The sequence below is a fragment of the Solenopsis invicta genome, chromosome 3 (assembly GCF_016802725.1).
Source record: "Solenopsis invicta isolate M01_SB chromosome 3, UNIL_Sinv_3.0, whole genome shotgun sequence".
Taxonomy (NCBI): Eukaryota; Metazoa; Arthropoda; class Insecta; order Hymenoptera; family Formicidae; genus Solenopsis; species Solenopsis invicta.
This window is the reverse complement of record NC_052666.1, coordinates 24,782,549-24,808,880: the sequence shown is the minus strand read 5'-3', so window position 1 is coordinate 24,808,880 and position 26,332 is coordinate 24,782,549. Positions and strand designations below refer to the sequence as shown.

The 26,332-nt window shown below is 32.6% G+C and overlaps 1 protein-coding gene across 6 annotated transcripts in view; it reads right to left on the bottom strand.

The window, feature by feature from the left end:
* Positions 1-325: 325 nt before the first annotated feature.
* The window catches only part of LOC105197211 (neutral ceramidase), a 58,335-nt gene continuing 32,328 nt past the window's right edge, over positions 326-26,332 (bottom strand). For 5 of the 6 annotated variants that reach the window (XM_011163482.3, XM_039446600.1, XM_039446601.1 and 2 more), the window contains exons 8-15: positions 10,052-10,174; positions 9,357-9,551; positions 6,934-7,164; positions 5,345-5,440; positions 4,906-5,076; positions 2,579-2,694; positions 969-1,137; positions 326-519 (exon numbers count right to left, since the gene is read on the bottom strand). In XM_011163482.3, coding sequence (XP_011161784.2) covers positions 472-519; positions 969-1,137; positions 2,579-2,694; positions 4,906-5,076; positions 5,345-5,440; positions 6,934-7,164; positions 9,357-9,551; positions 10,052-10,174 — 1,149 coding nt within the window. In that variant the 3' untranslated portion in view covers positions 326-471. Of the gene's footprint in view, positions 520-968; positions 1,138-2,572; positions 2,695-4,905; positions 5,077-5,344; positions 5,441-6,933; positions 7,165-9,356; positions 9,552-10,051; positions 10,175-26,332 lie in introns of those variants that run through there. The other variant, XM_026136842.2, reaches the window with a different exon arrangement.

The following is a 26,332-nucleotide window of genomic DNA, read 5'->3' as shown; positions in this document are numbered from 1 at the left end:
TATTAAAATTCCACAATTTCAATATATTTTCTTATCGACTCTTGGGTATAAATTTACATAATGAGTATAATGAGTTCGAATGTTCTTGTGCAAAAAAATTTCAAGGAGTAAAATAATATTTTATCTACGAAAATTTATCGTGATGAAACGTACAGCAGCTTATTTATTACTAATCGTACAATATTTTCCACAATAATAGGATTTTTGGTCAAATTTGAAAATGATATCAATAATATCAGTAATAGGAATAATTATATTGCCATAATCATGCAAATCATAATAGTGTAAGCTATAACAAACAGGATCATCGAACATTAAACATACATCTATTTGGCAAGGGAGAAAATTTATTTTATATTTTATGTACATATATATATTTTTTATGTACAATCTCGTATATGTAAAGGTACACGAGAACCTTCAAACGGAAACAATCATTTTGTGTCCGTATACTAATTAATTTGCATATCGTTAGTGTCCATAGTAACGTTGACGGATGTTCGGGGCAGGAACTTTCACCTGTAATCATTATAACAAATACAGATGTATTATGCATGCAGTACGCTACTATTTGATGTAATAATCTATGTAACATTTCACTTGGCGTAAGATAAATGCCCCAGTAATCAGGCATGTACCTACGCGTATATTTGGACACTTACACAAAAACTTATCATTATTAATTTGAAATGATTTTTTGTTATAATATTAAAATTCCATTGTAACCTTTAAATATTTAAAATCATAATTAAATTTAAATATTATAACAAGAAAAAGCATTTGTGTTTGTTAATAATTTTTGTGTCCGTAGGTCGGCGTAGATAGGTACAGGTCCGGTAATTAGGGTGTTTACCTTATAAAAATGCAAAACTATTTAATTCGCTATATTTTAATTCGCTTTGCCTATCGTTCTTTAATACGTGAATATGATGATAAATGTATTTGTGGCACGCCTTGTCGAAACTTACATGAAACTGATTGGTGACACCGTAGTAAGGATACACGTCACCAAGGACATAGCGATAATAACCATTATGTCTGATACGATATTCGCCCGGTGTAACGTCCTGCGGGATTTCCCACGTAATGGTCACCTGACTCGATCCCAGTATCACATTAGTTCGCGTCCATTGAAATCTAAAAGCACATATATCCCATTGCGATTTATTAAGCTATAAAGGATAAAAATAAGGCGGCTAAAAGAAACAGAATTGTGGCGTTTCGTGTTTCAAATTGCATTACTTATATGTATAATTATGTACGTATACGTCAGAATTAATGTTCTTAAGTATCCAGGAAAATAAAATTGAAAAAAAAAATCAGGTTTTTCCATTTTTTTTTAAATATAGAAAAAAAAACAAACGTAATAACGATCTAATATTCTTAATTTTCCGGAAAAATAAAATTGAAAAAAAATTAATCTATATTTTTTTGTAAATTTTTTTTTTAATTTGGAAATAAACTAACGACAGCAAACTTTAATGGGTAACACCACTGTAGAATTTTCAAAAAATTGGTGTTTTTTTTGCTTGAATGATGCTTTAAGGTCTTAGAAATAAGGTACAAAAGGTCTAAAAGCGAAGAAAGATCCCTAAGTGCCATTTTTGGAAGTTTAAAGCACCGTACTTTTCGGTCAGATTTAAAGCGTTTGCGAAGATACTTCTGAGAATAATAAGAGGATTAATTACCTGCAGTAAATTTTCTTTAAAATCGGCTAAGAGGAATCAGGAAAAGGCGAACAGCAATAAGGAAGGTCAATTGTATGGTGCAGGCATCGTAGATTAACGGTAAACAAAAAATTTCTATCTTTGTTACATAAAACTTTAAACGCGTTTTTCTCGAAATCACTTTTTTTAAGATTGCCGCACTCATAACTTCCATAAATCGTGACCGATTTACTTGAAATTTTAACTGTAGCTTCTAAAATACACTTGTCAGCGAAGTACGCATGAATTTTACGTTTCATTGTAAACTTTTTTTTTTTTTAAACAATTTTCTGCAAAATTTTTCGCAAAAAAAATGAGTTTTTTTCCAACTTGTGTCATTTTTACAAAAAAAATTATTTTTTAATTTCCGTACGTTCTTCGCTAGCTAATGACATAAAGAATTTAAAAAAAATTAGTTTTTTGTTCTCGAGCAAAAATTATAGCAAATTTTGGTGCGCCAGTAAGGCACTCCAAAACGAGTAGCCATCGTTGCCAAGCTTTGTCACCACCATTTTGTAATACAAAAATGCAAACAAATTTTTGTTAATACTTCAAAGTATGAAGAATAAAGTACTTTAAACGGATTTTGTTACCGTTTTCCTTTTCCCGTAAAAAATGATCAAAAATAAGCCTTTTTTAGAGTCTCTACAGTGGTGTTACCGCTTGAAGATAAATTACTTAATTATTAAAACTTTTGAATGTGAGAAAAATCTTAAAGCCATCGACACAAAGAACAATAAAGGTGACGGTCTTTTTTTATTTAATAGCAAGAATGATCCAACAAAGTACGTCAAAGGAAAAATCAGAAAAACTGTTTTCCTCAAAATTTCCGAGAATTTTTCCGAGCTAAGAACATTATTTAATACATTTACTTGGTCTCCCAATCAGCATCCGTGGCGATCGATATCCACACTTCATCATCCTCCAATCGCTCCACAGATAAGAACGTACTCTCAGTCATTAAATTGTTACGGGGATGACCGGCGACCTGCAACAGAAATACCGTCATACAGTTGTGCAAATCTTTCTCTCGATTCATTATTGCTCCGCCTCAATTGTAATCGTACGCACGAAAGCACCGCATTCATCTACCCGAAGATAAACGAGAATCTCGATGTTTCTCGAAATACGTTCTCTCCATTTGGAATGGAATCGTAAAGCGACGTGTTTTACATACCGCACGTTGATACCGGAAAGCGTGCCAGCGTTCGCGCGCCAAGAGACGTTCTCTAAGCGATCAATACGAAGCCGAGAACGGGAGAAGTTCTAAACAGAGCCTCTCGGCCTCGCGCGCGTTAAGTTACGGACTATGATTCATTTGTACCGCTGCTTTCACGATGCATCTCGCGCCTCCGTCGCCGGAAATTATAGCCAGAAGGTAATTTACGATTACTTAATCCGTTCGCACCGCGTCACCGAAGGCAACCTATTTTCCAAGTGTTACGCGAGCGCGCGGGAAAACGTCGCCGCTGCTTTTTATTGCGTACTCAATCGCGATAAAAGCTACGGATCGTGCTACGGATTAACGCCAAACGACGATTTCCGCTGAAAGATCGACGCGGCGATCATTCTCGCCTTGATTTACTAGAATTAACGGAAGTGCAGCGCATTGGAGAAATTTCTTGATGAAAAAGTGAAAATAAAGTGGACGTTACACAGTTCAATACGTTTTTCGCAAACATTTATGCGTGTAAATATGTATACTCATACGCGTAAAATTAATTAATTTATCGAATACGTTCGACGGCTAATATTCGTACGCAATATATAATTAATAACTTCGTTAATAATCTGTGTCTTTTATATTATATTATAATTATTAGGTCACTATTGTCTAAAATTAATCGAGTAATTACATATATATTATTATTTGCGCAATTTTGGTTAATTTATAATCAAAATCGCAAAACAATGTAGGATTGAAGTCATTTAACGTGTATCCATTTATATAGTTATCCATTATAGTTGTCCACTCATGTTATACAAGCCATTGAGGCCTTCACAAGGGAAGAACGAAGGGGAAAAAAAGGGACGGATAAACGAACAAGAAATAGCCGTGTAAGGCACTCTTTTGTTCGAATTTTCGCTGTGATGTCTTACGTCAAGTTGGTAATATCGTGTCGAGCAGCGATTTCGTTTCCGCTACACGGAAAATTCCACCGCAGGACTATTTGCGGGAATTACGATAAAAAATTAACTTCGCATTCTATCTCTTTATAAAAGAGTGATCTATCAATGCGTAATGCGGTCAGTTTTTCCGACAATAATATTAACACACAATAGACGAAAATAGACGCGGAATTTACATGGAAATTCAATCGTACATCGCGATTAGTTTCCACGATTTAATTTATATTATCACGAATTCACGAAGTTTCCTGTTGTCGCAACAGGCGGCCTTGGTCAACGGTGTTAATCCGTTCAATTCGCAATGGGTTATGCCGCATTAAAGGTTCATTATTGCGGTGTTTACAGATAGTCAGTGTGCGCGGGTCACATAGTAATCGCTCCATTTCGCAGCATATTCACCGTTCAATGACTCGCGAAGCGAGCACCAATGTTGCCATTTGCAAAACGGAATTACACATGTGTTTTGCGCAAGCTACCAACCCCTTTCATCTTGACCTACAAATTCAATTATCGTCGTATTGCGCGTAACGTTTCCGTGTGATGCTGTTATAGGTTTGATTCAGTTTGTAATCTTCATCGATTATTATTCTCTATTATTTGGAAACGAATGTCGATTTGTGGAAAAAATCCTTGAGATAAAACATTCTAGCCTACGCGGAGAAAATATTTTTTTTTCTTATAATTATTTACAATTTATTCTCAAAATCATATTAACATAAACTCCAATAAATTTTATTTCCTTTTGAAGTAACTCCAGTAAATATGACACACCTAAATAAAATTTAATTTAGCAAGTGTCTTTGTTTGTGTTTAAGGAAAATAGACTATGTCAATACAAATTTCATACTGCCTACTATTATAAAAAAATTTGAAATACAAAATATTTCCCTTACGTTCACTAACATTAAGTAGATGCATAAAATCGAAGAGAATTCATGTAACAGTTTTCTTAAAAAAAAAATTCTCAAAAATATAGGCTACATTTTTTTTCGCGCTCTAGACTAGAATAATACTTCTCTTTTTTGGAACGACATAAATCATAGGCGGAAACATCAAGAAAGATACTTACAAAAATCGCCGAAACTGTGTCACCGGGTGATGCAACTTTCGGCGGCTGCTGGATGACATCCCCGAAGTTGCGTCCCCATTGCGGGGTGTCGAAGAGTACGGGCGGTACAAGAGTAAGCACGCCACTTTGCAGCAATTCCGGAGGGGCTGGTCCTGGTGGAACAGATTTACCCTGCAATTACGATAAAAACATAGCATATACTCGCGATATAAATCCTGCACATGATTAAGCATCGGTGACTCTGCGATGACGCATAAAAGATGAATGATATAAAGTTTCCATGAAAATATTAACGCACTGTTACTAAGCAGAGAAATATTTTTCTTATCTACTGATCGCATCTTGTCAGCACAGAAAAAGATCTTTTCGATTTCGAATTGTGATAATGTTTCTGCATATTTTTCATATAGCGAACATGTATGCTTTATTATTTACTTACTTGAATAGCTGCCTGTGCCAGCTCCCGATATTGCTTCAAGTATATTGTAAGCGTATGCGGACCGTAAATCGTCGATGCGCCTTCGTATCTCTGTATCTGAAAGTTAATAATTCAGCGAGCATTATGCATTATGCATTGCAGAATGCGTTCTAGAAAAAAATGAATGGGATGCAAAGAGAATCTGTAGATCTTAATTTATATTACGACGTTTTTACGTGCTACTTGTCTGATATTTATCAAAAAGTTAATCAGAGAATAAATAGAACAACATCTACAAAATGGGGGAATTTTCTATTAGCGGCATATCAAAGTGAAGTTGTGTGTGCTGAATACTGGCCACCTAATTTATATCTCATCAATGTTAATTATTTTTACTTAATATAAGCAATATTTAAAATATGAAACGGTGAGAACTAAGTGATACGGACAAAAATTTAACAGATTATATCTTATTTTGTATGTCCTAACAACACTTTAAAAAAAGGTTCAATTGATGTTAGTTCTTGATCAATTTATGTCACTAATTACAATGTAATCGTGCAATTTTGTACTGAATTTTTATATTTTTATAAACAAAGTTTTAACATAAAATATTTTACATATATCTAAGTTTTTTAAATAGTACCATCGCAAAGAACCTCGCAGAATCCTTATGGAAAATGGCTTTTGGCTAATTTTTTTAAAAATTTGATATGTTGTAGTTTTCAACACGTAGAACAAAAAAGTGTCCATGGCCTCAAGGTCCTATCACGGGTAGTTTACGAGATACAGCACTCCAAAGTTGGACTTTTCTTATCTTATTGCAGCGAAAAGTCCAACTTTGGAGTGCTGTATCTCGAAAACTACCCGTGATCGGACCTTGGGGCCATGGACACTTTTTTGTTCTACGTGTTGAAAACTACAACATATCAAATTTAAAAAAAAATTAGTTGAAAGCCATTTCCCATAAAGGTTCTGCGGTCCTTTCATTACAATAAATAATGTTAAAATTTAAGTAAAATCGATAAGTAATATTCAATATTACAAATAATAATTGATATGAATAAAAGTGTCAATTTCAAAAATAAACTCCAGTCAATTTTTATTGTGACGTCCTTACTTTCTCATTATAGTTGTTTATTAATCATTTATTTATAAATTATTAATGAAATAGATATTAGTTAACCATTCCTCATATTTTTAATGATTATAATTCATGAATTCAATACTTTCAAAGGCAATACAATCTAATCCATATATACAACTTAGATCATTTGACTTTTGCACCATGTTACAAAAAGTTTTACAAGAAATTAATTTGTTATTGATGAGAGTATAAACATTGCAGTACGAAATATCTGAAACATCTAGCTACAATTTTCAACATTTACTTGCGTACAAATCAATGGGAAAATATGCAAAATCAAATGGGAAATATGCAAAATATGCAAAATATGCAAAAAATATGGAAAAAAATAACTCAAAAATTATACGCAATCAATAATTCTTTCCTATTATAAATCGCACTAACTAATCCGTCATGTTCCACGTGGAAACCCCCAAAGTAGTTTTCGAGGAAATATTTAGTAATAACAATAAACACAATTTACTTGATACTCCTCGGGCGTCGTTATGTAATCGGAGTAAATATTGCAGAGCCCTGCGACTATTACGACTGTTTCGTCGGAGGACGCATTATTTACGACTTTCTTGATAGCCTCTCGCAATCTTCTTCCGGACATTGTTGTGAATTCACCGGGCACGCCGGCAATGACGACGTTCCCGATTACGGCTACTTGTGTCGGGACGATTTTCGGCTGCCATAGATAGGGTAGTTTCATCTGAAATCAGTGAATCATCATTTCGACGATTCAGTGCGCTCGCCTGCCGAGACGTAATAGTTTCAAATCAAAGCGTTCAATTACGTTACGTTCAATTGCGCTGCATATAACACAGTGCTGACATTTCCATCTTCCTTTCATCTAAATCGCGACTTATTACTTGTCTAAACGCGATAATTCACATTAAATCTTATTTTAATTCATTTTACATATTGATTACATATTAATTTATTCTATACATTGACTACATATTAATGATTTCAAAATTTCCTTTAATTAACTAATTTTTTATTTATACATTTCTAATTGTTGATTATGATTAATTTTTTTATTAATATTAACTATTTAGTAAGGATATTTTGATTATCACTTTTCTATAATACAATTAAAATTTTTTATATAACAGACAGCAATCCGAATATCTAAGTACGATCTTTTTTAACAAGATACATCATAAATTTAAAAAATTTTCAAGACTAAAAAATGTGAAACGCGAGCTTTACATTAGAAAGATGTATGAACTCCAATCCGATTTGTAATAATTGATAGGATATGATCACATTGTATGTCACTCGATTAGAAGAAGACCGTAAAGAAGTAAAAAGGTTAAAACGCATGTTTGTATTTATAATACAGTTTTATCAACACGAATGTGAATAGTTTTTATTTGTATACATTTGATATCAACGACCGTCACGGCTCTTTAACCCATGTAACTTATTACTTGATTAAATCTTATTGTTGGTATTTCTTCGTAATTAGTATCTATGAGAAAAATCTAACGCACAATGAAATTCAATTAATCATATATCATATCTTAATTCCCATACAGCGCAGAAACTTGTAGTTACATTGTAGAAAGATTGCAATATTGCAGGCTGCATTGCAATATTATTTCAATATTGTAGATACCACATATTGTAATATATAATCGCGTGTAATAGATATCACGGTGCAAGATTGCAAAATTCTTGTAGCATTCTTGCAAACGCTAAAGAATATTCTATTATTTGTATTTTATAATGGACACAATTGATTTTTAAGAAATGAATTGATTTGTTACATGTGGAAATTTTTATATAATTGACCCTGTGCAAAGCTTCTCCCTTTACCTCTATACTTTTAATTTCTCAAAGTTTACATCTTGCATAATTTTGACTGATATTGATTTAAAAAAAATTTTTAAGATACTTTAATTTCAATGATTTGAAGAAAATACCGTCGATGTTGAAACTTTCTTAAATTAAAAAGTAATATCACAATATTAAATATTGATGTTAACAATAATGAAAAGTATTACTTCAGCCAATACTTCTAGATCTCATTACAATCTTACATAGCTCCATACATGCGAGCATCTTCGACATTTCGATTATCGAGACCTTAAATTTTTTAACGTATTAATGCAAAAAAGAGAGGGCTCTTGAAAAATTGCTCCTTTTTTTCTCATGCATACTGCATTTCCAATCTTCTTCACTATCCGAACTGTCTGACTAACAAATTGATCTACAGATCGATCGTTTAAGTTCGAACTATCTGAACTTTCCGAAATACTCGAACTTGATGTTCATTTGTCTTTATTTATAACTGTTTGAATATACATATATTTGACTTTTTGATTATAATTGAACTGTTTTTCCATCTGAAAAAGTCCATGTTAAATCGATAGTCGCGCATCTCTCGAAGTTTATTGTTGATGCTTTTCCGTAATGCTGATTGGCTCTCACTCTGTACTTACTTCGTGAGTTACTGTCATCGTGGAGATCGCGTTTTGACAGTTATCAAGAATTATGTGTATATTGAGCAAATTTGTAATTTTTAATATCAAAAGTTGTGTATGGCGCGCGTAACGTAAAAAAATGATTTTGTTGATATCAAAAATAACTATAATTTATAATCATTTTCGATATCAACTACATTTAAATTATGATAATAATGTAATCATTTTCTTATTAGTATAACATATCGTACGTTATTATTACTAACGGTATAGGAATAACAGTAATAACCACAAAATCGATCTCCTAACCATAATTATTTTAACATCCAGTTATACTCAGGGAGAAATGATAATGGGAATCGACATTTAATCGATGTTGATTCAACGTCAATTCGATGAGTCATTTCCCGCTGAGTAATCAGAAATATTAATACTTTTCTCTCAGTGTACTTGGGGGAAAAGGTAGACTCACCCGTCCGGTGGCTAACAAAATAGGTTTCGGACTATGGCAGCGAATATCGCTTTCAGTGGGAGCAGCCAAAAAGTTTCGTACGGCATTCCAAAAGATATTGGGCGTCGTTGTTCCTTGCTCGAAAGCGAACGAGCCAGGTCCGTCAGTTGTACCAGCTGCGAAACTGTAACCCATCGCAGGCACACAGCCGTGCACCTATCAAAAAAATCCAAATAAATCCTTTCTTTATTGGGAATCTGAAGAGTACCAAACGTTATAAGTTCCACTTTTTAAATTTTTCCTTTCACTCTTTTACACTTTTTCAACTTTTTCTTCTACTCATAGTACAGATAGGAAAAAGACAAAGCGCGTTTTCTTGGAAGAAAAGAAATACTGTAATAACTAAAGATATGAACAGTTACTTTGTGAAAAATTTTTTAATTAAATTCTAATTAACAAAAAAAAAATAGTGCTAAAGCGATTAAAAATTTAAAACGTTATTAACTAAAAATGCAAAATCGAGTTACTCATTTTTTTCTCCGCTCGTAGCAATACATTCCATAGACATTAGTACGTGATAGAACACAATCACAAATGTGAAATAATGCAGATAAGAATCTATGTATACAATAAAATACATCTGCACAATTTTCGTATTTACAACGTTTGGCATATCCCGTTTGTTTTCAAGATTACGGATATCAATCGTTATTTACGTTCTCAAACTTGCCCGTTGTCTCGTTATAGAATTCCGCGGACTGTTCCGGCATGTCGACGTACTGGTGAACCGCTCGTATCGGTCCAAACACTTCCACCGCTTCGTTACTTTGCCATAATCTCTGCAAGACAAAAGAAATTTTCATGAGCAAGATATTCCGTCGTGAAACAATGAAACTTATCATGCATTAAAGGAATTTTGATTTTATCTACAAGCCACTTGCATGATTTATACTATGGGAGTAAAAGGCTCTCCTTCATCGTACATCGTATTTACGCGATTACGTGGAAATGCGAAGGCGAAAAGTTTGATTATGATTGATCGCGAGGAAGATAGATAAGCGAAATGTACTCATACCGGTATAAAAATTCTCTCTATGATCGCGATCTTCGACTTTCCCATATAGGAAAGCTGATGATGCAGAAGTATGCGAAGGCTTTGCGTATGACTCGATAGCGCACAGATAAACCGATAGACATGGATACGATAAAGATGATTGTCGGAATGAAGTCGATATCCGGATGTTGCTGTGATTACCATGAGAATTAATCTAGTATCGATCACAATTATGATTATTAGATTCCTGCGTGTTTCGTAGAAATATGAAAGTAAAACGTTGCACAATCCGCAAAAGAAACTATACATGATTGTGCTGTTCTGCACAATCTGTATATGTAACTTGAATAACTTCTCGTATATTATCTATATAATTTAAATGTTGCATTATTCCAGAAATACGAGAAGTAAAATATATTACGGTAATTGAATGACTGTTAAATTACGGTTATTAAAAAAAAAGCTATTAAATTACGTTGTTAAAAAAATATTACACTTCTAACATTGCATAAATAATTTGAAGTTATTATTACAACGCAACTTTATTTATTTATTTATAATGATGTAATTAAGCTTTTCAACGATTGCTTTGCTCTTTTATTCACGTGGAAACCGTAAAGCTTCCAAAATAAGAGTTCGATTTTGAATGAAGCTGTTGCAGATTATTACAAATTTCATGAATAACATACGTATGTATGCGTGGCAAAAGGTTCATGTAACTTTTAATTAAAATGCCACGTACGTTTATTAAAGTATTCTTTTCATTTAGTCACTATTTTATTACAATGTTATTAGTTAATTACAATTGAAAAAGGCATTATAAAAACGCAACTATAGTATTTTAGAAGTTTTTTTTTTGTAACACTATTATTTTTATTGAAATATAAAAATCTGTTGAAAAAGAGAATGCTAAAATTAAAATCAGCTTAATGAAATATTGTTAGTACGATATAATAAATAAACAATAACAAATAAAAGTGCATATTTTTCAATTGTATAACATTGCACTTAAAAATTATGCATTTATATATTATTAACACAAAAGAAAAAATAACAATTAGAAAAATTATACACAGAGAAATTCCTCTTGAAATTTATTTTTAAATACACGGTCATCATTAAATAACATAAACAATGAAGAATTTTGTTACAACTTTGGTAAAATTTTCTGTATTTATAATATAATTTCAGTTTTAATTAAATAGTAGTTTTAATAAAATTTTATTAAAGCAATATTTTATAGCAGTATTTGGCAAAATTTTATTAAATTATAGTGAAGTTTTAATAAACTGTATAATGTTAGTAAAACTTTATAAATGTAATGAAAACTATAAACAATAAAATTTGACTAATCGCTATTATAAAAAAACTTTTACATATAATTTTATTGAACTACTATTAAACTGAAACTGAAATTGTACTTTACTGTTGTAATTTAAATAAAATATTATTAATTTTGTTAAATTTTTTTTATACAAAATTTTACTAAAATTATACTAGTACAGTAAAATTTTAATTTTATTTTAATAGCTGTTTTGCTAAATTTGTATTTAAAAAATGTTATTTAATAAAATTTTACTAAATAAAATTTATTTATTTACTAAATACTATTATAACAAATATTTAAATAAAATTTTATAAAAATTGTTATTAAACTGAAACTAAAATATTATAAGTATAACTGTAATTTTGTTAAATTACTAAATTTTATTAAAATTATAATAATTACAGAAAAACTTCAGTTTTAACAGTAGTTTTATAAAGTTTTATGTATTGCTATAAAAAGTTTTAAAAATAAAATTTTATTGAAACTATTTTTAAACTAAAACTAATATTTTATTATAACTAAAGGAAAGACGATGGTCATGGAATATATCTGAAGTGGTGAAATATCACGATGTTTCATACAATTCGCGTTGAAAAGCAACCGTTCAAATTACTTCGTTACTTCGCATAGTTTATTTAGACATTGTAGGATGGTTGCTGGTCATTAGTGTTCTCTATGTTTTTATAAAAGCTGAATTTCAGTCTTGCAAGTAGCAGAATAATTTACAAACAGTATACTCCCTACGTAATTTTGAAAGGTACATGCTACATATTAATTTATAACATTAACCTAACGTAAAGACCTTAAATGTGAATTTCAAATAATATTGTTGAATTTAATATGCGTCGTAATGTGTGTATGAATTCAGCAAAAATTAAAGATTTTCTCACTGTGTCAAGAAAATATTACTTCGTCTTATTGATCGAAGAATTTGCGACTAATACTCCACGAAATATCCCATACGAGAAGACAGTAGAAAAGTAAACTGAAACGACGTGCGTACGGCGGAAGTCGGAGGATGTTGAGAAAAGTAGAAAAACATAGATTGTATTTTCACGACGCCGCGATATATCGCGCGCGAAGGCGCGGAATGCACGCGAGCGAGCACGCACGCACGCCCGAAACGCATAGAGCGTCTCTAACCGGTATAGAGCGCCTTCTACGGCTGTAGAAACCGTTTCTCGCTCTCCTTTATGATGCTAATACCTCTTCACGAAACTGACGATGGTTTCGCTGGTCGTGCCCCCGTCACGCTTAAGGAACATGCGAATATATGTGAATTATCACTAGCCTGGCTCGCCGCTCGTTCATGTAGCTTCTGTATTACGACAGTGGCGAAAGCACACTGAAACCTGAAACGCCGCTCTGTTAGATCCGTGCCAAAGCCAGGTCCATGCTCGCTAGATATCTCGGTATGAATACACGTCTGAATACGCTTTACCTGCTTTGATATATAGCATCCTGATTGCTCGCTTTTTCCCAGTAGCTACGCTGTTAATAATTTGCTCCTCTGTAACGCTTCGCCGCTGCGTATGATGTAATTCGCGTTCTCTTATTTCGAGCTTTAACCGTAATCATTTTATACACTGTCCCTTTTACTCTTTTCGAATGTACTTCAACATACGTTCGCGCTAAGTTGAATCGACCGCTCGCGAATTTAATCCGCTCTTTTTAATTCTGATAACTTTATCTTCATGAGAGTAGGAATAAAACGCAAATTTTTCATGGCCACACATGTTCTACTAAGGGTCTCTTTTTGAAAACGTACTGCCGCATAATCAACCCTTTTCGTGCGGTTATTTTTCCACACTTGGCCTATTGAAAGGGTTTCCAAGAGAGAGAGAGAGAGAAAGAGAGAGGAAGCATCATGCCAAATGTATTTGCGACATTTGCGCTAAAGTTAAAAATGACTTTACCGAGATAGAGAGAGAGTGTGCGTCTCGTTTTTTCCACTTTTCCTGGCTTACCTCTCCACTCTTGATATTCGAAAACGCGCAAATCGAGGACCATTTGTATACGAGTACCGGCGAGTCATCCAGGTGTGTATAATATACTACGATAGACGTCTTTATACTACGCCCGCGACGTCGTCGGAGGGAAAGTAAGTGGCGGAAGGTGCCGTTGCGTATACGGGGAGATGCTACGCGAGATATTTCGGTGCGAGCGAGGAAACGATGACGAATGATGTCCGAGTGGATTAGACACACGAGCGCCGTTGCCCGAGAGCATACACACATCCGTGACGGGTGCTGCGCATAGCTTTCCCGCCTTCGGGCATCGTCTCTTTATTTTTTTTTTTTTTATCTCACCACGGTACGGTGGTGTCACGAGCAGCAGATTAATGTGACACGATGATACACGCCCGAGACCAACGATCACCAATGGCTGGGTGCACAGACCGTTTATATTGCATCGTTACCCGATCACGACGTCGATGTAAATTCTTCAATGTAACAGCGTTTAATTAATTTTAATAATGCGCAAATGACATATGGCGAATCCGATTGATGCCAAGACAGCTGATCAATCACCGATGACGGAGTCGTTGATCTTGCACAAATTGCCGATCATTCTCGAATTCTTTGGCGAATTAGAATATTCGATTCCGTCTCGGGATTTAATATTAACGAGCCGATCGAGTCTCACGTAGTAGGCGGGCAACCTTCTGCCAAGTCTTACGACAACAAGGACTTGTGGCATGGGAACACTCCGACCCGGAAGATTCGATTGATCTCAATCAAAGGTTTTTCCTAGTAAGTCGATCGTATCCGGTTGGGGCAATTCCCAGCCTGCATCGATCGCGCCATTTACAGTATCTAGAGCGTTGTTATCTCAATACACAATTCTCTCTCAAAAAATATTAAAGAAAGAAGAGTAAAGGAGATAGGGTCACTGTATCAATAAATAAACAAGTAAAAACAATATATATTTACATTTTAAAGTTAAAAAAAATATATTTTAATCAAATTTCTATAAAAATTAGATCTAAAAAATATTAATTAACTTGTAATTTATTATTTTGAAATCTTATTGTAATATTTTTCTTCAACAGTTATTTACTTATAATTGTTCAGAGATCTTATAAGCAACGAGAATTTGTTCTTAACATTTACTCTCAAAGTCATGGGAAAATATTTCATAAAATTTTATAGTTGATTAAACTTTAATAAAATTTGTAAAATTTTAATTTTATAAAATAGCTTGATCAAATTTTAGTAAAAATTTATACATTTTATTAAAATTTAATCAAACTATTTTATATTTTATTGTAATATATATTAATGAATCAGAAAAAATCACACAAAATGCTATGTATGCAATTACTACATGATTAAACAGTAATTAAATCTGTACTTAATAATAAGTAGAACTTCAGATAATATAAACTTTTTCAAACGGAATTTCATGTATGTGAAAGCTACCTGTATATCAAACTTTATACGCAGAATATTATTTAACAAATTCATGAAAGTTTGATGTGTGGATATTTCCTCGCGATTTTGCCATAATTCTATTTTAATAACTTTCAGAGTTATTCAACTCTTGAAGAAGCTTTTGAAGCCTTGCGAGATAAACGTAACGACATGCGATGAGATTGATGTCGAAAGAAAGAGGGTTACGTCAGATGTACCGAATTAGACATAGCATTAGCTTACATATTATAGAAATTAAGCTACATCTGCCTCGCATTAAACTAAAACGTTTTCCGCGGAGTTTGTTCAGAAATAATCACTTTGATAAATAGGAGTTTTATGATATTATCCTTTATATTATAAATTTAGGTTCTCTTCTAAGGGCGACTATAAATTGTGAACATTTAAATTAATTGCAATAAAATGCATAATGTTAATAAGGTCGTAATAATTCAACGCAGCTCGTATATCTTTTAAAAACAAAAAAGGAAATCATATTCGATAATACGAATACATAAATGTAAAATTCAATCTCAATTTGCGCTATATATTTTGTTTCATTTATTAACCTTAATTAATTAACAAGTTTTGCGACGAATAATAACCATGTTATTATTTACGTAAATAAACAAAAAATTTTCAATATAATTAAATGATGTACTTATTTAAAAAATGTATGAATTCATAAGTGTGTCGCTCCGCTTTTCCGCCGTTAATGCAAGTGTAAATCTAAAAATAAGGGCGACTTATTCAGTGATTTTTGTGTACGTACATACGCAGTTAAGAAAATCGCGGACGAATCGATATAAGCAACATTGGATAGTATCCTTTTGCTCGTACAACAAGTTAACGTACATCGCGTGGGTGTTTTTGCGCACGTATGCAGTCTCCACACATGCGGACACAGTTAAGAATAGACACATGTAGAGTTTTATCGTAAATCGAACGCGATGAAAAACATTCAAATAATCCCGGCGCCACGTAATTAAATTAACGATCCTTTCAAGCAGATTCCTAGTAGTTTACGGAAGAAAGTTATACATAATTACGACGTCACACGTCATATATCACTGCTTGCCAACATGTAATAAGCGAACTGATATTGCATTTGAGGCTTCTGCTTATTGATGCACCAATTTATAAATGCTCCGACGAGTCGACAGCTTTCGAATTACATATTTAAATCCGCTTTGAGATAGCAATCGGGAGAAAGAATCAAAGCCGCTTAAATTAACGCGCTCATTGTCTTAGTAAATATTGTAACACGGAGAATGTTTAATGTAAGCTTTTCGCTTAACGTTACGGTAGATTGCCCACAGTCAATTTAATTAAATATTTAACTCATTCGAATCAGCTCGGTTACATTATAAAGCTCGAAGGGATCTTTCAGCTTTACAAAATTCCTCGACGGACTAAACACTCTGAAGAAAATGCAAAGTGCTTCGGGATACTTGTTCATCCTAAAAGCCTTGAGCTACCCAGTATAGTACTTAGTATAGTTTTGCATGCATTTTTCGAGTGGCTATGCTATTTTGCAAAATATGACGCAATCCTGCTTTTTAGCTTACAATAAAAAATGTATAGCTATTGGAGAGTCCTTTTTTTTCACGTGTAAGCTGTAGTTGGATCGTTTTTCTTGTGATGTCGCGGCGTCAGACGATAAAAAAGTTCTCGGGGAATAAGAGGTTCTATTAAATTACGCGACGAATATATGGATATACCGTGTCACTGTACTTCTCGAACTAATATATCGGTTTTGACATAGTTGAAACAATTATTAAATAACACGAACACGAAATTTGCTTGGTATGTAACCTTTAGAAGACGGGTGAGTTTATTTTTTAAATCTTACAGTTTTTCCTTAAGTAAGATTTATTAGAATTTATTGTATTCCTTGTCTCAAAATATGACATTGTTTCATATTAAAATTATACGGTCTGAATGGAGACGAATAATAGTATAATTTTCCAAAGAATCGATTATTCAAAGTTTATAAGTTATAATTATATAAAAGTTATCGCTTTTTAAACAAAATTATGAAACTCTTTTAATATAATTCCTTTAAGTAGCTTGCATATAAAAGTATCGAGATAAAGTTATCAAAAAATTAAAACTTTACAAGATATTTTATGCCTTATTGTGTAACGTTTTGACGTAAAATATGTAATATCCTTTAAGCTATTAAATTTCTCATATTGCGTGTGCCTTGATATTTTTATATGCAGAATAATTGGAGGAATCATTTAAAAAAAATGAAATAATATCATTTCATTCAAAAAGTAAGTCTTTCGCATATATATGTAGATAGCAATAAGGTAAAGTCGCTTATTATAAGATACCTTTTTTCAAAAACTTATAATTTATTTAATTTGTACATTAACTTCTATTTTTATATCCAAATTATAGTAAATACATGCAATATCCAATTTCAAAATTTTTTTTACGACTGCACACATGATCTGATAATGAATTTTCTATTAAACAAATTTCACCCTAAGAGTAACAAATAATAAGTTTATGATGATATCGTCCGCGCTTATTAATGTAACAGAAACCTCGTTACCTCATATTAAAAACCTATTCTCTAATAGGCGACTTTATTGTATTAAAAATCTATAATACCATGTAATGTAAATTATAAATTAAAAGTAAATTACAATCATCTTATAGAACAGCTATTTCGTTGAGACAATAGTACGTATAAGAGCTCTCATATATAACCGAATAAAAGATTAAAAACAAAAAAAAACGCTCAAGTGTACGTATATTCACGTGATAATATGATCAAATTTATAAAGAATGAGAAAGTATGTGTTAATTAAGTATTAAAATACCTTGAAAAAATTTTGAATTAATCAAAAGTAAAAATGCCTTTATAACAAATGTCGGCTATAATGTATTGACATATTAGCGCCACTACGTAATAACAAGCTAGTAAACAAATGATTCTATATGCTACTAGAATTCGTCATCTAATAGCAGAGATAATTACATTCTGGCCATAATACTTATACGGCCCATAATATCACTTTCTATTAAAATAAATTACAAGGAACAATAAGATCCGAACATTTTTTTATCCTTCTTTGAGAGAACAAAACACAACTCGACTTATATTTTTTTTTAATGTTTTATTGTCAGATAATTGAAATATTTGCAACGAAATAGAAAAAAAGTATCGTTGGCAACAAGAAGTAACATTAATTATAATTAACAGTCACAATTTAAATCTTTGTGGCTTGATAAGCTTATTCTTCGAGATTGGTCATTGTATTTGTCTGAACAAATACCTCTCACTCTGTTATCTGTTTCTACATTTTCCCGATTTAAGACGTGCGGCTTTAAAGTTTTAATTCAGTTTCCCGCTCTCCTGATTAATGCAAACTCGATCGCGGCTTAGCGTCCAATTGTATACGCAAAGTACTTTAAATATCATTCCTTTCTCAAAGAAACGAATAGGTTATTCCGTGACGCGGGTAACTTCGTGGAAACGCGTCAGAATTACATTCCGCCGTCAGAAACAAAATCGGAGCACTTTGATCAAAACGACGCAGTGAAGAGGAAAAACGTCTGTAACGGAAACGAAATTACGAGAAACGATCACTGGAAGTGCGTAAAAAAATTTATTGTGTTTCATAAAAGATAGCAATTATTCGGGTTGACACTTCTGTCGACAGAGATTCCCTCGATTCGCATGTTACGTAAATATACTTAACATTGATAATATACAAAATTGACTTTAATTAACTTAATTATAACTAGCAGTAATTGAAATGTGATAGCTTCTGAATCCCGTACATTAAATTTCCTGCATAATCCATGGTCTTACAGCTTGTACAATGATTACCGCATGTTCCTAATTACTCGTTCAGCCCAGCTCTCAACGTATTCAAATATCATTTATAATAAAACATTGATTACAATATAGGATTACGCGTTACGTGTAATAAATTGCGAAACCTATAGCGTGTATAAATGTACCTGGCTAGCTGTCAATCCGACTCTTGGCAAATTGCAACTCTGTTTATTACGTGATCGTGTTTCCGCGACGGACGACTATCGTTCACGAGGAGGACAAGCGACAAGCCTCGCGGCAATTGAACACGTATAACTTATTCTTCAATAAAGTGCGTACACGAAGCACGCATTTCAAATACAAAGTTTTAAGTATCAAGAAAGCAATAGACACGTGATAACAATACAAAGCGTTTAATGCATTGTGATAAAATGGAAATAATGAAGATACGTATGAATGACATGAAACTAAAATTTTTTATTTGTCGCATATTATTAATCCCGTGTAATTTCCTGAAGTAAAAACGTGCTCCACGTATAAAGTAAAATTAATATAATTTTAAATTAATCGTTAGGAGAAATAATTAAAATACTGACAATGAGTGTAGATTTCATACTTTTTAAACTAGTTCTTCAATTATATATTTTTTTCATTAATTCTAACAAGGAAAGATACGGAAGTGTCGATTCTTCTGATTTTCACGAGTCTTTATTATGTTGTAATACAAAACAAAGTAAGGGACACGTATTTTTTCATATGTGTCGGTTTTTATTTTAGGGAATGAAACCCCTTTGAAAAAAATCTGCATTTTTTTTTAAAGCAAATATCGTCGAAACTATAAAAAATAGAAAAAATGTTCTAAATGAAGTTGAATGGTTTGAAAAATACTTTATAACGTTGATAAAAATTTGAAAAAATTTTTTTTAATTTAATAAAAATTAAAGAAAAATTACATAAAATTTTTATCGCTGTTATAAAGTATTCAAACCATTCAATTTTCATTCAGACCATTTTTTTCTATCTTTTACAGTTTCGACAATATTGGTTTAACGAAGAACTTTCTTAATTTATGTTAGACCATTCATTATCTAAGCTACAACAAATATTAAAGACTAACAATTAATAAAATAGCAGTTTTTCAAAGATTATTTTTGAGATATTCTTTTTTTTAAACTTTTAAAGGTCGCTATCTTGTCAATTTTTAGTTTTTAATATTAATTATAGTTTAGACGATGCGCTCATCCGAACTCAAAATTATAAAATAAGAAAATTTTTTGTTTTTATGTCAATCATAGTGGCTTTTATTGTCTTTTTATTTAAAAATTTATTAAATTGACACTATTGACAGGTTTCAAATTGCTGATACGTCCGTTTACATCAGTTAGATTTTCAAAAATATCGTTATAAAACTTATTCGCGCGTGATCAATGAAGTGGGTCAGCAACAAAGGAATCGAGTGAACAGTTTATGTAGATGACGCACAGCAAATATTATTAAAGCCCGTATTCAGAACGCTTATAAAAATGTTAGCGCATTTTTCATTATTTTATTTTTATTATTTATTAGATGTAAAACAAGAATAGAATGTTTAGTGAAATTTTCCTCCCCCCTCCTTCTTCTGAATCTCATATTAATAAAGGCGATTAAAGTATGTAAAATATCAAAATTTGCTGGTAAATAAACATCTATATGTTTGTAAGTATTTGCAAAATTATTTCGAAATGTAAATTATTCGCGTGGCGAAGTGACATTTTAATCTTCGCTAAACCATGCCTTTTGATCTTCTTAAATGGAATTGAGAGTTGTGTCCCAATCCCATAAACGCGTCTATGATTGATCTATCTAACCGTGCCGCGCTTCGACATACAGCCAGTAATACGTGCATGCATTGACGATATCCGTCAAATTGCACGTCCAATCTTCGTGTTGCTGCAACGTTACTGCATCGCACAAACTATATATGTGATTCCCGCTCAATAATTAACACCGTACGGCAAGCATTAATAAATGGACGGTAATATTACTTTCTAAATTAATTAATATCAAGCGCGGTGACGCTTGATGATCAGCGGCAAGTGTTTCTGGAACCAATTAAAATCAACGATGTTAATATGCAGTTTGCCTAGAATAATTATGTCTAATATGGAAATGATTAGATTATGGTACATGTTAATTTCCTTTTGTTAAACACGCAAAAAATGAAACTTATTGATGTAACCTACTGATGTAAATTTTACCACGGCTGTAAATAATAAAAAACTTGATGAAAATAATTTAATTTTAATTTGAAGAAAGATTTAGTTCGAAGAATCTAGTTTATCGTATATCAAAATTAAAATAATATCGAATAATTCAAAACATCGATTGTGGCAGTGAAGTTCGATCTCTTTTACCGGTATCAAATATGCAATAACAGCGACGGTTTTGCTGCGAAAGCAGAATTATTTTTCTTCTTGTGTCATTAAATTCCGGCAAGAATGCGTAGAATCGAGTGCAATATTCGCACTAAGGCATTTTTGTTGTGGCGATAATATTTCGAAACATTAATTATTGCCGCGTGCCCACTGCAGATTCTTTTTGTGCAAATATTGCAGTTATAATACAAAATGGACGTATTATTGACGCAATAAAGTGCTATTTTATTTATTAAATTTTGTGCGCGCAATTCTCGAGAGGTCTAAAATTTCTACATTATACGTTAATTAATTGCACACGTGTAATATAATTCATATTATTATTACACTATGTATATTTACTTAATCATAATGTAATCGGATTTGTCCTGATTATAAGCGGATAGCCGTGAGCGCTTCCCGCCGATTGTTTTCACTTTTATTCATGTATTTTCTATCGTAATCTATTAGAGCAAAATTTACGCACCTGCGAAAATTTCCTAAAATGTTACATCAATGTCGGCGCGAGTCTTAGCCGCGATACATTAATTAGTAACGTTGCGTGTATCCATTTGTAATGAACTGGGAGAAGTTGCGCACCTGTGTTCGCACGCGCAATTATTATCGTTTTATGGCTCATTTTTACCGCTGGCAAACAATAAATAATTCGAAAGCGAGCGAGTTATTGAAGCGCCTCGCCTTCTTCTCGAATTTACTATCTGTGTTCGTTGATGCGCGAGCACAGCAATTAATATCAAATTAAAACTAATAGATTCTATTTAACAATCATTGTTTTATATCTAAGCAAAAACATAATTGATTACTTATGTATGATTGGTCGATAATCTTGCTTATATAATTCAATTTCCCTCAAGGAATTTGATTATCTTAGATTTCAACGAAATGTTGCAGTTTTATTTTAATTCATTTTATTAGTCATCTGAAGAACACAATTGTGATGTGTGATGATGATAGTATTTTTTTAGTTATTTTTCTTAATAAACTGTAAAATTTTCTCATATAAGTATATTAAATAAATTTTACATTATATAATCTCATTTCAATATTTAATATTTTGAAAATAAATAATGTTTTTAAAATAAGAAAATTCTTTTTTTTTCTGTGCACAGAAAAAGACAGTATAAATTATATAGTTGTAAATTAAAATTAAGATAGTTTATTTATTTAAACACTAATTAATTTCACTTAACAATCATTGTTTTAAATGTAAATAAGGAATTATATTCTTGCTTATACAAGGTATTCTAAAATTAACGAATAAAAATAAGTAAGAAAGTCCTCGAAAAATTCAATTTTTATTTAAACAGAGAGTACTTTTGCTCTGAGATATAAAGAACTAAAGCTAATCAATCAAAGATAACGTTTAGACGGTCACCTGTCATACAGTCACTAATACTATTCACTCAATGCTCTCACGACTCATGAACATGTCTAAACGTGGTTTGTATAATTGGTCAGCTTTAAACTTTTCTCTCAAAAATTTCTGTTTGAAATAAAAATTTACAAATAATTATTTTATTTAATCTTTTTTTTGATTTTTTTCTTTTTTAGTATTTTAATTTCAAAATATCCTGGATATGATTTTATTTATATAAAAATTAATTCTATTACAGAATTTAATTCATAAATTTTACAAAAATATTATATTTTTAATTTAATATTATAATTATGGAAAACAGCATATGATTGTTTTAATAATAATAATATTAAAAAAATATGGTATATTTCTTTGTTTCAAGATACTGTTATTTCCAGTCAATATTTTTTTCTCCAAATTTATGAAAATTATTGAATAATCAGAATATATGAGAAAATTTTATATATTTCTTATATAATAGAATTATCTCATACATATTTTTTATATAATAAAATTATCTCATATAAACAAGTCACGTGTGTTCAATGCTAAATAATCTCATTTCAAGTTAACATTTTAAAAATAAATATAATTTTCAAAACAGGATTATTTTTTCCTACGAAAAGAAACGAACACGCAATTTCTGGAACACAGCGTAATTACCGTTGAGCGATCATTCAAGCGATAATCGCGAAGCGCGAAGTCGCGCAAAGGAGTCGGAAGTGCGGATCGTCCTTGCGCGCAAAACTCGCGCAAAACTCACATTATACTGCAATTCGTAATAGCACGGCGCACACGAGGCGTGGCGCGAGGCGTTCTTGGAAGATCGCGAAACGAAGCTCGCAAGGATCTTCAAGGCGGACTGAAACAACCTCGTTCAGCAATACTTTCCCACTCGGCAGTGTGGTTATCGTCAACACCGCTGCCGTCTTTGTTCACAATGCTATGGTCGATGCCGACGACGGTTGTCATTCGGCCTACCTTGGAAACAGTTTCAATACTTGGGACAAATCGCGTGACGCCGATATAATTGCGGTCAGACATAATCAACGCGTGCCCACGCAACGCAGCCTCGATATCGTCCCGACTTATGGAGAGAACTCATTCAGGATACACCGTTCGAGATATCAGGCCATCAGGTGGCTGAATTAATTCGAGATCTTCGTAAATTAGATATGCGATTTAATCAAAACTGTGTGTACTCTATTATTACGATCTTTAATCGATGCTGATTCTCTTTCGTAATATCCTTAATCTTCCTCCTTTATAAAAATTTACTACTAACTGGCTTATTAATTTACTTTGAGTTATTGTAGATAAATTTTCATCGAAATGCTAATTCACAACGCAAGTTTACAACGCAATTCTTTTTATTTTTAAAATTTTGATAGTTTAAAATAATATTCAATTAGATTTTGTTTATGTGAAAACAATGATATTCAATTTAATTTTTTTAACATCCTCTAAAGTATAAAGTAGAAAAAAATATAAAAAAGATTCATAATTATTTAGGTAAGTTTTCACCCAGACTAGTATTAATGTACGAGAAAAAAATAAATGTAAAATTTCGGAGTTAAAAACATTAGCATTAACAGTGCATTTAGTATTCAACGTAAGTAATTAATTGGCCAGTACCGATGTTAAATCGTTCTGTAAGGGTTTTACTCGAGTGTTCCAACCGGCGGCAATCGCTGGAGCGAAATTGACTACGCCGCTCTCGGGTAATCAAGAATACGAGTACATACGTCTGTCGATCCTTGATTCGCTGGCTTTTGCAGCGCCGGGACTTTCAGCCGCGGAAGCGGAGTCTGTCTCCGTCGATGTAAGATAAGCCGTATAATGAGGCTGAGATGCTATGCGATTGCGGAGCCCCGTTTTAAGACGTGGGAACAGGAACGTGTAAACACGTGTGGATCGCCATAGTGACTCGTTCCATTTTTTATCCCTCTTTGTCTGTCTCCTCATCGTGCCTCCGTCTTACTCGCACGACGATGACTCTGCCCCTTCTAATCGACCCTTGCACAAGCGGTAATATCAAGGCGTGTGGTACTGTTCCGGCGTGGGATAAAATTGGCCGCACCGATTGAAACCGGCGCGGCCATTCACGGCGGAATTACCGGCTAATGCATTTCTGATACATCACACGATTTATAAACGATGAGGTGTCACAAACACGTGGCTGATAATTTATAATAACGATTCTCTCCGAGTTGACACTTTTATTCTTTCCCGCCGATTGTTCTTCGATTTCAAAAATTTTATTAATGAAACCGCTATACATAGAAAAGTATCACCTTTCTCCTGCAGAAGAAAGCGTTTACTCACATTATTTTTCTTTCTTTAAATAACAGTTAATAATACTTATCACAAATTTTTAAAAAATTTATTTGTCATGTACTCAGAAAAAGGGATTCATATTCTTTTGAAAAATATTGTAATAAAATTTTATAGAGAAAAAATTAAAATAATTAACCTAAATGGGAACTGAACATCGATGGAATTGATACGATATTAGATACTGATATTAGTAACATTAGATAATAGTTATATTTGTGAAATACTGAGATTATAGCAATAAGTCAATCTTGAAATACAATAATATTACTATTATTGTACAGGATGGTGTCACACACGCAAACACACACACACACACACACACACACACACACTCTCTCTCTCTCTCTCTCTCTCTCTCTAATATATTCTTTCTAATACTGAATATATTTTGAATAAATTTAATGATAAACTTATGATAGATTTGCGAATATATGAACTTATTTGTATGTGTCTGAAATACTTGAAGTAATATTTATTTAGGTACAATTATTTTTCTAATACTTGTCACGCTATCCGATGGTACTCTACGTTGTTACGTCGAACGAGATCCTGTTATCTAATTGAACATATTTAATTGACATCGAGGGATTCTTCTTTATAAGCGGATGCTTATCGATTCGTTGGCGGCCAATCAATTTCGCTGGCGCACGCCTCACCAATTTGATCCGCGCGGAATAATAAAGATATGCGTATTAGGAAGAATGATTCTAAGCAGAAAAATTCCTGTGACTTCCTGACGTTACGACACAGTTATTCAACCTGGAGAAGGTTTCACTCTCGTTTGAATGGCCATGCGCGCGCGAGATCCGAATGCAGGAACGTCGGACTATTCTCTTACATCGTTCTACTGCTCCAGAATAACAAGCGCGCATCCGTCGGAGACGGTGCATTTTCTAACGATCATTCTGGAAAACATGTCGGAACACTTTTACCCTCTCTAAAAGTGTATACGCTCTCGTGCCGTAATACATGACACTTTGCCTTTCTTCGCGACAAATGCGCTGCGTAACGGTCATAAGTATTCTGCTGGCAGCATGCCATTGAGTCGCGAATGACAGAAATGATTGTCGTAGCACCGGTAGAAACCGCTGCTGAATCACTTTGTTATTTAAATAAACCCAGCCGCATCGGCGCGTTCCACATGACACCATAGATTGTGTGTTCATTTAGCATTGGGAATTATATAATGTTGCAGTTGATCGAAAATTGCAGTTAATCGAATGGAAGTGCACACAGAAGAATACATATTGCAAATTATTTGAATTTAAGTAAATATTATTTTGTATCACACAGGTATAT